Source organism: Marmota flaviventris, chromosome 9 (assembly GCF_047511675.1).
Source record: "Marmota flaviventris isolate mMarFla1 chromosome 9, mMarFla1.hap1, whole genome shotgun sequence".
Classification (NCBI taxonomy): domain Eukaryota; kingdom Metazoa; phylum Chordata; class Mammalia; order Rodentia; family Sciuridae; genus Marmota; species Marmota flaviventris.
Window position 1 is genome coordinate 55,249,505 of NC_092506.1, and position 12,247 is coordinate 55,261,751.

Below are 12,247 nucleotides of genomic sequence, written 5' to 3' on the forward strand. Positions count from 1 at the left end.
GATGTCAACCTGCAGTTACTAAGGAAATCCCAGCCTTCCTGCCCATCTTCCTGTGTGTATATGGAGTGGGGGGCCTTCACCTTCCCATGAATTGGTCTAGGGAGAAATAACAGCCTCCTTTCCCTGGGCTCAGTTCTTACCTTTTCCATGTCCTGAGGGGTAGCTGTCAGTAAAGTGTGGCCAGATGTCACCCATTGCCTGGCAAAGATCACGTACTGAGCCAGGCCGAAGTCCTCAAGCCATGAACATACACGCTCTGTGCTCCACTGGGCAAAGGGGGCATTGGCATCACTGGGAAGCAGGGAAACAGTATACTTTTGTAAGTTGAGAGTCTGAGGTTCTGCGTATAATAAAGCCTCATCAAAAAGGAACTACCTTTTAACAAACAACCTAACCATGGGCTATAGCTGAAGGAAATTCCACAACAACACACTCACATGAGGTACATTCAAGTCCCCTCCATAACAAATGAGTTTCAAATCCAGCTACTTAGAGAACGAGATAGCTGACATAATCCTTAAGAGACTGCAGTCAATAGGTCCACATATACCTCAACATGTCACAATCCCAGAGCATGGCCCTATTAGGAAGAACACCTAAAACTAACTCATTTTGTCCACAAGATTCAACACTCTTTTTAAGGAAAATACTTAGAAAGTTGGAAAAAGACAATCGGTTCTCTAACATTAAAAAAAAAAAAAAAAAAAAAATCAACAGCCCTCCAATTAACAATAGCTAATATTAATAAAATACTAGGGACTTTCATATTAAAAATCAACAAAGAGACAATATATTTTTATAAGTACTTATTAATAATAACAACAGTATTCTGAGGATTGCATCCAAAATATTATAATGTTTATTAGAATAAATAAAAGTAAGAAGTATAGCTACTAGAAAGGTAGACATAAAAGAAAATAGTTCTTTTCAGATGAGGGCTGCCTGCCTGGAAAGCTCAAGAGAGCTCAATAAGGTGACTAGTAATAAAATACACACACATACACATATATACATATGTAATATGTATATTACAAGCAAAAATCAATCAATTTCTACACAGTATCCATGTACAGCTACTAAAGCATTTGTTAAAACAATAAAAATTCTCCCCCATACAAACCAAAATTATAAACGGCCTAGACATTGCCTTAACAAGGAATGTGTGTACCTGTGTATGTGATTGTGATGGGGTGGGGATCACAAGGGGGTAGAGTGGGGTGATATAGTAGCCATAACACTCAACTATGCAACATAAAAAAAAAGACATGAATAAATGAAGAGTTAGATCATGTTCCGACAGGATGAGTAGACATTAAAACCAACCATTCTTAGAGACATCAATTTTTCATTTAAAGTGTGAATATAATGGAACATTCAAAATCCCAAAAGAAACTTTGTGGCAGGCAGTGGACAAAGTAACTTTATGTTCATTTTTAAAAATAAATGGGGATTTATGGAATATAAAAGACTAAATATTCACAAAGATTTCTTTCTAGGAAAGTACAGTTGTCTGTTGGTATCCACAGGAAATTGGTTCTAGGACCCCCTGCAGATAGCAAATTCGGAGGGAGTCAAGTCCCTTACATAAGATGGAGTAGTATTTACATACAACCTACACATATCCTCCATAAACTTAAGTCATATCTAGATTATTTACATTACCTAATATAATGTAAATGCCATGCAAATAGTTGTTATACTGCATTATTAGAAAATGATGGCAAGAAAAAAGTGTGTGCATGTTCAGTGCAAACCATTGTAGATCTAACCACATCTTCAGTACTCAGTTGGCTTAATGTACAGATGCAAAACCACTTAATACAGAGAGCTGACCCCCACCCCTAACATACAGGAATACATTTTTTGAATACCTGGCTGAGCTGTTCTTAAAGGGAAAGGATTTCTTAAAGGGCCAGAATGACAAGAAAACACCATTCTAGAACCCTGGAGATGATGGAGTAGGATGGAGGTTGAGTCAGTCTTTCTTCTAGGATGACTGTCAATATTTTATTTTATAATTATGAGAGTTTTAAAAAGTTTCAGCTTCACAATTTGTAATTGTAATTGGTATTGTCATGCACATTTTTAGAATCATTGATTAAATTTAGGAAAACTTCTATCAAGTATCTCTCACATATGAATGTTAAAGATTCATAAGTGCATACACTTCATTAGCAAGTACATTCCTGACAGGAGAGAATTTCTGTTTTGACTAAGCACTCAAGAGAACCAAATCTCCTGCTTAAGATTTTGCAGATCTGATGACTGGGAAGAATTTCCACAGACTAGCTTCTGGCTTTGTTACATCTAAAATATGGTTTTGTTTCCACTATCCCATACTTTTGGTATGGAATGCTAGAGGACACATTCATTTTAGAACATGACCTCTAGCATTCAAGTTTTCTATTGTCATGGTTAATCTTAAATATTCTTCAAATTGTCAATATTCATTAATTGATGTGTTGTCCATGCTCTTTTGACAGTAGCTTAAGTTTTATTTTATCTTTGCTGATGTTAGCATAAAATGTAAAATCGGCAAGAAATTTCAGTCTTTTTACAATGTGTTCATATGATTCACTTTATATAAATAATACCTGAAAACTTATTTACAATTTCTATTTGAAATTTATTTCTTGCACTTACTGCTTTTGATATGGTCTAACATTTTTTGTTGTCATTTATAATTTGTTTCTTAATATGAGAACAATTTCTCTGTTCCAATGCTCATTTTATCACTTTTATTTCACATGTTATTAGGGTTTTATTTCACTCATATTCTCATTTCTGGAAATTGTGGGGAAAAAACAGAAATTGTATATATTAGAGAGGCATTTCAGTTTTGAAGGAGGAAATAAGAATTTTTGAGATCATAATTTGAAAACTTCTGTCCTTCAGATGTTTCAACCAAACTAGAGTTCTGGTCCTCATTTCGGTAGTCTTCTCATTTATTGTTGTGTATACCCTCCCTACCCCGCCTTGTGTTGTTCCTACAGTATCAGACCCAGAACTCCTCAGCTTCTGTCAAAGCCAGATCCCCCCATCCCCTCTGCCAGGAATATGGCTGAACATGCTAAGGAAATCATTTAGAAATGACAGAGAAGGTACTTCTCATACACAGCCAAACAACTTATTTTATTGACACATTCCAAAACATCTTTCCAAATTGCTGTTAAAATGATATACTGAGATTATCAAATATGCCACCTCCATGATAGGGGAAAGGGCATGGCACATTCATAAGTGCATACACTTCATTAGCAAGTACATTCCTGACAGGAGGGAATTTCTGTTTTGACTAAGCACTCAAGAGAACCAAATCTCCTGCTTAAGATTTTGCAGATCTGATGACTGGAAAGAATTTCCACAGACTAACTTCTGGCTTTGTTACATCTAAAATACGGTTTTGTTTCCACTATCCCGTACTTCTGGTATGGAATGCTAGAGGACACATTTGTTTTGGAACATTACTTCTAATTTGCATCTTTAGTTCTGGGCAACAAGCAAAATGGGAAGTAGGAGTGAGCACTGACGCTTTTTTATGCTAGGATAGCTAGTTAACTAAACCCAACTGAACAAACTATGGAGTGATGGCAGGTTACATCCACAAATCCTACTCAACCTGAACTGGATCCCCAAACTCAATTTCCCCTAAACCAGTTAGCTCTCAAAGATCCCTAAGTCTAGTCCATCATCATCTGATAAAAGGAAAACTATAGACAAAGGGAAAACTGGAATAAAAGGACTCATCAGTCTAAACACTGTGTTTAAAATACCTTATATATGGATGGTGGAATGTGATGGTCATCCTTATACAAAATACATGTATGAAGATTTGAATTTGGGGCCAACATACTTATATACAAATAAAGATATGAAAAATGGTGGTACATATGTGTATTAAGAATTGTAATGCAAAAAAAGGGTACATGTATAATGGCATAAGTTGGCATGAACATACTGTATATAAAGAGATACGAAAAATAGTGCTCTATATGTGCAATAAGTAATGTAATGAAAAAATAAATTAAATAAAATACCTTATATATGTAAAACTTTCAAAACACTTAGCCCTGTCAACACATTGATTGATTTTCTCTGGACCCTGGAATGGGCCCATAAAGTAGATGCCCTGGTAGCTTCCTTATAATCATGAAATATGACTCTGACCACAAGTGTGGGGAAAAGACACACACACACACACACACACACACACACACACACACAAATGGGACCATCAGTAGGGCAGTGATGTGATTGGAGGGAGACTCTTCATAAACCCGCGAGTCTTGAAGGGCAATACCCTCAGTAGATCAGCTCAGAGAACCCCTCCATAAAGATGGGATCCAGTCTATGGCTCTAGAATCTGTTAGCATTAATCATTACACTTTAATGTCTTTTTCCTAGGGCAGAAAAACAACAAAAAACCTCTTATGCTAAATTTTTAAAAATCATGTATGCATGTTTAGTGCAAATAAAGTAAACAAAATAAAAATGACTAAATAAAATTGGAAAAATACAGATAGTTCACAAAAGAAGATTTAAAATGCAAACAAAATTAACAATAAAATTTTAATTTTTTTTGGAGCTCTGTAAAAGAGAAATTTGAACAAAGAAAAATTTGAAACTTTTAAACTGACTAGGATGTATGGGTGACAGGCTCCCCATTCCCAGCAGTGCTATCTGGATGTAAAAATCCATAAAACTGTACTTTGGGGGAAAAGAAATAAAATTTGTTCATCTGTAATCAGAGAGTGCTCCAACAAAATGTTATTATCAACTACCTATTTAAAAAATAATTTGTTATCAGAAAAAGAAGAATTTGGGCTGGAAGCTATTATTAATAAAGTACTTTTCCTCCAATAATATTATTGACACATTTTTTAAAGATTTTGCCTTGATATCTATAAATACTAGAGGACATTAGCATATAATTCTATCAAATTTCTGCTTCAGGGTAATAAAGGCCTTTCTTTTCTCCCAGCAAATTCATCTTTGTTACCATAAGCACTGTTAAGATAAACAGCAATCTCATCAGGACTCTTCACTCCCATTCCCTTTATCAACCATTGTTTACGATTAACAAAGCACAAAGACATTCTAACAAAGCAGCTCTGTGGCTGGAATGGCAGTTTTTTCCTTTGGCAGAGGTTTCTGACACTGGTTACCCCTTACTCTAAAGTGACTTGCAGAATGCAAATGGATTCCCCCACTATGCAGCCCCACTCTGGGAAACACCTGAGTGAAGACCTGACAAAATCTATAAACCTGCCCATGGCAAGCTGGGGAGGAAAGTATCTCATATATGTGCAAAATAAGCTATGGTTCCCTTCCACAGGGGATGTACTACTGTAAACAATAGGACGGATTTAGGGAAATGCTCTTCCCTTCAGTTGGAATCTAGACTGCATTATTTCTGAGAACTAATTTTTGAGTTATGTACATTTTATCTGATAATTACCTGGACTTCACACTAGTATATGGCAATCTCAAGGGCACTAAACTCAAGACAGTTAGCCCGACTTTTCCCCTTTTGGTTAGATTAAATGGCACAATCCAATCCTTCAGAAGACTCCAGAAGAACTGACTTTAGCTCTGTAACTTAGACCTAAGGAGATATTCTGCTGGATGTGAAGTATCAAAATTAACAAAGCACAAAGATAGAAAAAGGGGCTTCACCAAAACAGGAATAAAGATTAACCTGTTTAGGTTTGAAGGGAGACACTTTCTCAGAGCAGGAAAGCTATGGAAAGGAGGTAAAGAAAGTGTCCACCAAGGACACCTCTAGAAAAGCTTAAGGTTCTTTATGTTTTTTGTTTTTTTTTTAATTAGGGCATGATGTAAAACTCACCATTTTGATTCCAGTGCCACTCATGCTTTAGCGATTACCATCCCTTGGTAAAATGTGGCACAGTGAGATTATGAGGGATAATGGAAGATGCAACCTGCTCCATTAACACTCTCCTGTGGAGTCTGTGGAAGGAGTGGGCTGCCCACAGGCAGTAAGAGGAGGTTCTCTTTTCCAAATAGACTAGGGGATGTTGACTCTTGTGTGGCAGACAGCTGGTGCTTGGTTTAAATGTATTCCTCATAAGAATTTCTTAATAAAATACTCATATTTTATCTCCATTTTACAAACCAGAAAATGATGAATAAAGAGGTTATATAACTTAGCTAGGAAGTGGTTGAGCAGAGAATACAACCTGTGTCTGGGATTCTAGGAACTGTGCTCTTAATGGCTTCAACAAAGCTTCTCAATCCAGTGTGCAAAGGTATTGCTGATAATGGATTATAGATATGCAGAACTGTTTTAGGCACTCCTACCACCACCACCACCCCATCTCCAACTATAGAGAGCCTCTTGCCTTCTCCTCAGTATCTTATCTATCAGCATGAGCAAAGTTGACAAGTGTCAAATGGGCAAGTCAAGAAGCTCTGCATGAAGGGTTCCTCCCATCCATCTCTGGAGGCTCTGGGACATCCAGTCCCTTGTCCCACTCCATTCCAGGAAAAATTTCATGTAGCTCTCTGTAGATAGACTGAAAGGAGCCTTACCTTTTCTGTCCCTTAGAATCTCTGGTCCTAGAGAGTCTTGGTCCTGCAGTTGCCCGAAGCCCACCTCGTCGAAACTCTGCCATCCCTGGTGCATCAGTGTTGAAATTTCCTGACTGAGTTCTTCGGATTCTGCATGGAGAGGAATCCGTGCAGACTGTCAGGGATGACCTGAGAGTCTAGAGGCAGTGTAACCCCTCCTTTGCAGGTAGGGCCATGCAGTCCAGACTCAGTGCAATGCTATCTCCTTATGCCTCCCCAGAGACCAAGGATCATGACTTATGACAGTTCCTTCATTGGGCTTGCATCTCAATTCTAAGCCTGGGATGGGCCACTCCCCTTGGGGGACAAATTAAAGGTTGCTGCCTGGAAGGAGGCTCCAGTGTCTGCCTATTTCATAGACTATGTCACTCGGGCCAGCAAGAACTCAGCTTTCTGTCTTCAAAGATTTTTGCAGTCCCATCTGTTCCTCTCCCAAAACCCATATAGGATAAGCTGAAGTGAATATCATTGGGGTGTGTGGGATGGATGTCTAGAATGAATGACATGTGTAAGGACACTGGCTATATTAACTTTATATATTAATATATTAACTTTATATAATATATATCAACTTTTTATATATATGATAACTTTCATATATATCTTCCCTTCTCTAGGCCCTGTAAAAATAACTCAAATTCACCCTGAACATGACTGCTCCATTTTAACTGCTGTCCCAGTGTCTAATGGATCAAGTACTTACACAGATTTTTTTATCGAATCAAGAAGAAAATTAATTTCAAGCAATATGATTATAACCCATTACTACCAACTTACTTTCCCCAGAATTTCTTGATTCCTTTGGGGCTCCGTTTACCATCTGGTGTCAGGGGGGACTGGGGGCTTGACTCAGCACCCGATGAGTTGGAAGAGAGTTCGTTGGCCATGGCAGCATTTTCCCAACTGCTTTCTGTGTCTCCTGTGGTTGAAAAGATTGAATGATATGTCAATCAGAGGAATGACCTTTGGACCCCTATTCCCTAAGCCCAGGCATCCGATTTGGAGTTCAGAAGACCACCCAGCTCTTTAGAGCTTGACACCAGTATCCCAGAGGCCAGTAGAGGTTCAGGCACACTCCAGGCTTTCCAGATAAGGCATCAGTGAGCTCAGTGTTTCAAATCTGAGTGAGCTAATGACATCAAATTCAAAAGGTTTGGGTCTAAGTTTTTGTGGATTATTCAACAAGGATTGTGTTCTCTTTTCAGAGGGATATGCAGGCATGCAGGCAGGAGGGGACAATGGCCAAGCATTTGGGGTAGTAGTAAAAGGATTGGTAAATGGGAAGCAAAAGCATTCTCACTCTCCACCTCACCTGGTACGGGTACAGTACCTAATACAGGGGCACTGACACTCCGGCCACGATCTCCAGCCAACCAAGAAGCAGAGAAGCCACATGAAGAAACAAGAGAGGCCAAAGTCCAACCCAAAAGAGTTACAGGGAAGCAAAGAAATAAAAAAGAGTGTCATCAAGCAAGAGAGAAAAACTCAAAAGAAAAATAATCCCATGAAGAAAGATGGGGTAAGTGTTGACTCAGCCTAGCCTACAGGGTCATTAACTGAAAGAAGGCCTCAAAAGAGGGGCCAAATGCTAGGTGCTACTTCCTGGCAGGCTGAGGTATTTGTCTACCTGTGGGGAAAGGGAAGGAGAACAGCAGGGACTAAACAACCTGGGTCACATGAAGCTCTTGCACAGGTATCAAAGGTCATTCAGTCAGACTAGAATGATCTGGAGCTGCTGTGAGTCCAGGTCTGTTACTGGATACACTCATTTAAAGGCTTATCTAGAGCTTCTGTAGCCACAGCAGAACTGGCCTTCATGAGCCAACACACAGGCTGACTCAGGCAACAGTTGAGCAGAGGAGTCAGAGGAAGGGGAAACTCTGCTGGACTAGAATATTCCTTCCTTGGCTTCATGAGATCTGTGGTGCTACTGGGGAGAAATCATCTATTTTGGATGAAAAGTAGCAAAGACCTCATGGTTTCAGGACTTAACCTCCAAAGGGATACCTGTGAGCTGACATCTTTGCCCATTGACCACTGACTTCATTTGCCTAAAAAGTGCATACTATAATCCTGCTGGGAGACTTCAGACAAGGCAAAGAAAGGAGAGAAAGTCCAGGAGGCCAGAGGAAGGAAGGGTGAGGGGCAGGAAGGGTGACAGGATATCTAAGAAGATGGGGAAAGAGGAATCATGGGAAGGAAAGGCAGGAATTCAAAAGAGGAGGAACAGAAGATAGAGGAAAATGGGATGGACTAATTACAACCGGGAAGAATAGAGTATGTATACAGGTTGGGTTTTCTTGGATGCTGGTATTTACCTCCCTTGCCAAGGCAGGGAGCTGTAAAAATGGGATTACTGTGAGGTACAAACTGTACCAGCACCCACTCCTAACATTCTCAATTAAGGGCTGCAATGGCAGGCACAGGTATCTTGTACAATAATTGGAAATGCCAAAAACATTGCTCCAGCATCTACTAGCTGAAGGGTTGGACACTCACTCAGTCTTAGCAGGTTGCTTCCTACAGGGTCGGGCTGGGAGGTGGCAGAAGTAGATTTGGCAGCTTCTCCATTGGGTGTGGCTCCCGAAAGCTTCCCGGGTAATGTAGGGTATTTCTGTTCCACCAGGAAAGAGCTGTCCTATTGGAAGGAAAGAGAAAAGGAGAGATACTTAGTTAATCCTGAGACTCAACTCAAACCCAGTTAGGAAATCCTTGGATATCCAAATAACTCTATTCTCCAAGAGTTCACAACAACAACAACAAAACCCTCAAAGATCATTTAGCCCAAGCCAGGAAAGAGGACTAGAGTTCTGAGAAAGGGAAAAATCTGCCCACACAGTGAGACAGGACTAGAGTCAACACACAGGCTGACTCAGGCAATCTAGGGATGACTACAATCACCTGTAAGCAAGAATTGGACATGTCTTATGAAGGAGGCCTTTGCCACTTGGCCTAGTGTTCATAAGCTTAATGAATCAATAGCAATGAATTAGTCTATGAGCTCTTCAAATACAGAAGCCAAAATTCTCTACCTACTAGTTTATCTCATATATAGATATGAGGTATATATCATATATTTATCTCATACACACACACATATATAAATATATGTATGTTATGTATATGTATGTATATGGTACACATACGAATCTCTATTATATATTAATGATTATATAATATATAATTAGTTATATAACGTTATATATTATATATTATACTTTATATACATACACACACACACACACACACACACACATATATATATATATATATATATATATATATATATATATATATATATATATATATCTGGTCTGGGTTTCCCTGTTCTCCTGAGACCTGCTTTCCTGCAGGCAATAAGGATATGCTTCTCCAGAGTAGGACCCTTATTCAGAAACAGGTCAGGGCAAATCTCTTTAGGGGTTTAACCAAGTGCATAAATTATGTAGATTCTGGCTTAAAGGCTATGCTAAAGAAAGAAGATTAGAATTTAAATTTGAAGCAGTAGAAGAAAAAGTCTGTTTTGTGATAACAGTTCTTTATGAAAGCCTGTTAAGGCAAAGCAAGAAGGTATGCACACATTTTGGGAGATGACAACAGGAAAAATGGGGAAGAGGACTATATGCCAACACAGAGTTCCCTTTGGAATTTAGGATTATTGTCTAAGGTACATTGTCTGAGGCATAGTTTTGATGCAATGGACCCTGTGGTTGAACACTGGCCATATAAAAAGTCCCAAAGAAGCAAGTTGAATAAAAGAGGAAGAAGAATAGCACTTATTTGGCCAAGGAGCATATATGGCCCCTAAATCTACAAACTTGGGGAAAACAGTAGAGTGCATTTCAAGAGCAAGAATAAAAGAGAAGAGAAATTGCAGCAACATTGTTGAGGGACCCAACTGTAGATCACTTGATTGGATCCAGAAGAAAAGTCATATGAAAGACAAGATAGATTTTGAAACTGGCAAGTCAGGCCAATAATGGGAGACTAGTATGACTTAGACATCTTTGAAATTTCATTCAGCTATAAGTCAAGTGTTCAATATATTTCTGAGTTCAGTTTGCTTATAAATGCATGTCCTAGAAATTATATGAAATGCAGTTCACTCATTGAATATAGAAAATAACCTGCTATAATTAAGCTCAGAAAGGAAAGAAGAGGAGACTAAATTCTTAAAGAATTCTGAAAGAACTGGCTAGTGAGTAGAAGTAATTAGAACTTCAAGAGATGAAGAGCATAAGGTTTTCAAGTTCCTGATGATCCATGAGGTGGAGGTTTGACATGATCAGATGTGTGGACAAGAGCAATAGTTTCCCAGTGCTAGTTCATGCACGGGCTTCTTCACTTGCAAAAACAACATAAATTCCCAGGTTCCTCTGGCCCTGTGAATCAGCCCTTTTGGAGCACACTCCAGGAGTCTATATTTTTAACAAGGATCTCAGATTATTTTCTGATACACAGTCAGATATGGGAACCTCTGACCGTGGGAAGGCAGTGTTCAGAGAGTTCAGAAAACTGAGGGACCTGACTCAGAGTTCCATATTACACAGGAAGTAAAGGAGAGGGAAGGGCTCTCAAACATATTTGTGGCTGTATCATCACATAAGCTCCCCCAAGACAGGGCAAAGATGGCCAAAGACAAGAACTCTGATGTGGGCCACGTGTGTAGTTCCCTGAGTAGCTGAGATGCAAAGAGAGCATGCACCTGGCCCTAGGATAGGGCTCCTGACCTGTAAGAAAGACAGCACAAGGAACCAAAGGCAATGGAGAAGGCCCGCTCAGCTCTGTTGAGGCCAAGAAGAAAAACTGGCAAGAACCATTCACTGCTGGAGAAAGCAGTGCAATGTCAAGTTAGAACACAGAGGAGACAGGACTGCTTGAGCCTGATTCTGTTCTCCCACCTCCAAGAAGAATAATCCTGGCTATGGGGAAATGAAAACCCATGAGAAAGAGCAGCATGGAACCTATTACTGAGCTGCTTTGAATTATCGAAAAGCAGCCTGCCAGAGAGGGGAGAGAGCCCACGGCCTGAGTCAGACTGACTCAGGAAAAGTTCTTTCTCTTTAACTTTTCAGAACCTCTGTTCCGTCATTTCTAAATAGGGAATAACAATTTCTGCCTTTGATCTGCTGTGAAATGATACACATACAGTGAACAACAGATAAACAGAAGTATGCATGCTGAGTCCTAGAGAGACAGCAGTCCAGAAGAGCAGACCCTAGATCAAGGAAGGCACAGGTCAAATGACATCTAGAATATCAAGCCCAAGTCTGACCCAAGACAAATTTAAAGAATACATTGAGAAACTAGTGCTTTAAAGGCTGGTGATCCATGTACATGGTAAGAGGATGTTCAGTCCTGAGAACAGAACATAAGAGGACTTAATTTTAGAACATCAGTAGTAGAGGGTACTGACTCATCCCATAGGAGAGCCAGATCAGGGGATGTGCATTCTGGTGAAGCTCAGCAGACATGCCTCACAGTGAGAGCTTGAAGAGAATATAAGAAGTATCTTATGATTTAGTGACCTCTCAGTGACAGAAAGAAAGGGCCTGGCACCAAGGGTAGGGGATACTGCAAAAAGATCATTGCACCTGTGGAACAGTCCTGGGGAGGATATGGGGTAGGGTGTGTGTTTGTGCAAAGAGGTGTTCAT

General features: G+C 39.4%; 1 protein-coding gene across 8 annotated transcripts in view; it reads right to left on the reverse strand.

Annotated features, from left to right (window-relative positions):
• The window catches only part of Ppfibp2 (PPFIA binding protein 2), a 160,372-nt gene that overhangs the window by 19,726 nt on the left and 128,399 nt on the right, over positions 1 to 12,247 (reverse strand). For all 8 annotated transcript variants that reach the window (XM_071616407.1, XM_071616408.1, XM_071616405.1 and 5 more), the window contains 4 exons: positions 9,091 to 9,229; positions 7,369 to 7,510; positions 6,553 to 6,681; positions 141 to 291 (listed from right to left, as the gene is read on the reverse strand). In XM_071616407.1, the coding sequence (XP_071472508.1) occupies positions 141 to 291; positions 6,553 to 6,681; positions 7,369 to 7,510; positions 9,091 to 9,229 (561 nt within the window). The remainder of the gene's footprint in view (positions 1 to 140; positions 292 to 6,552; positions 6,682 to 7,368; positions 7,511 to 9,090; positions 9,230 to 12,247) is intronic.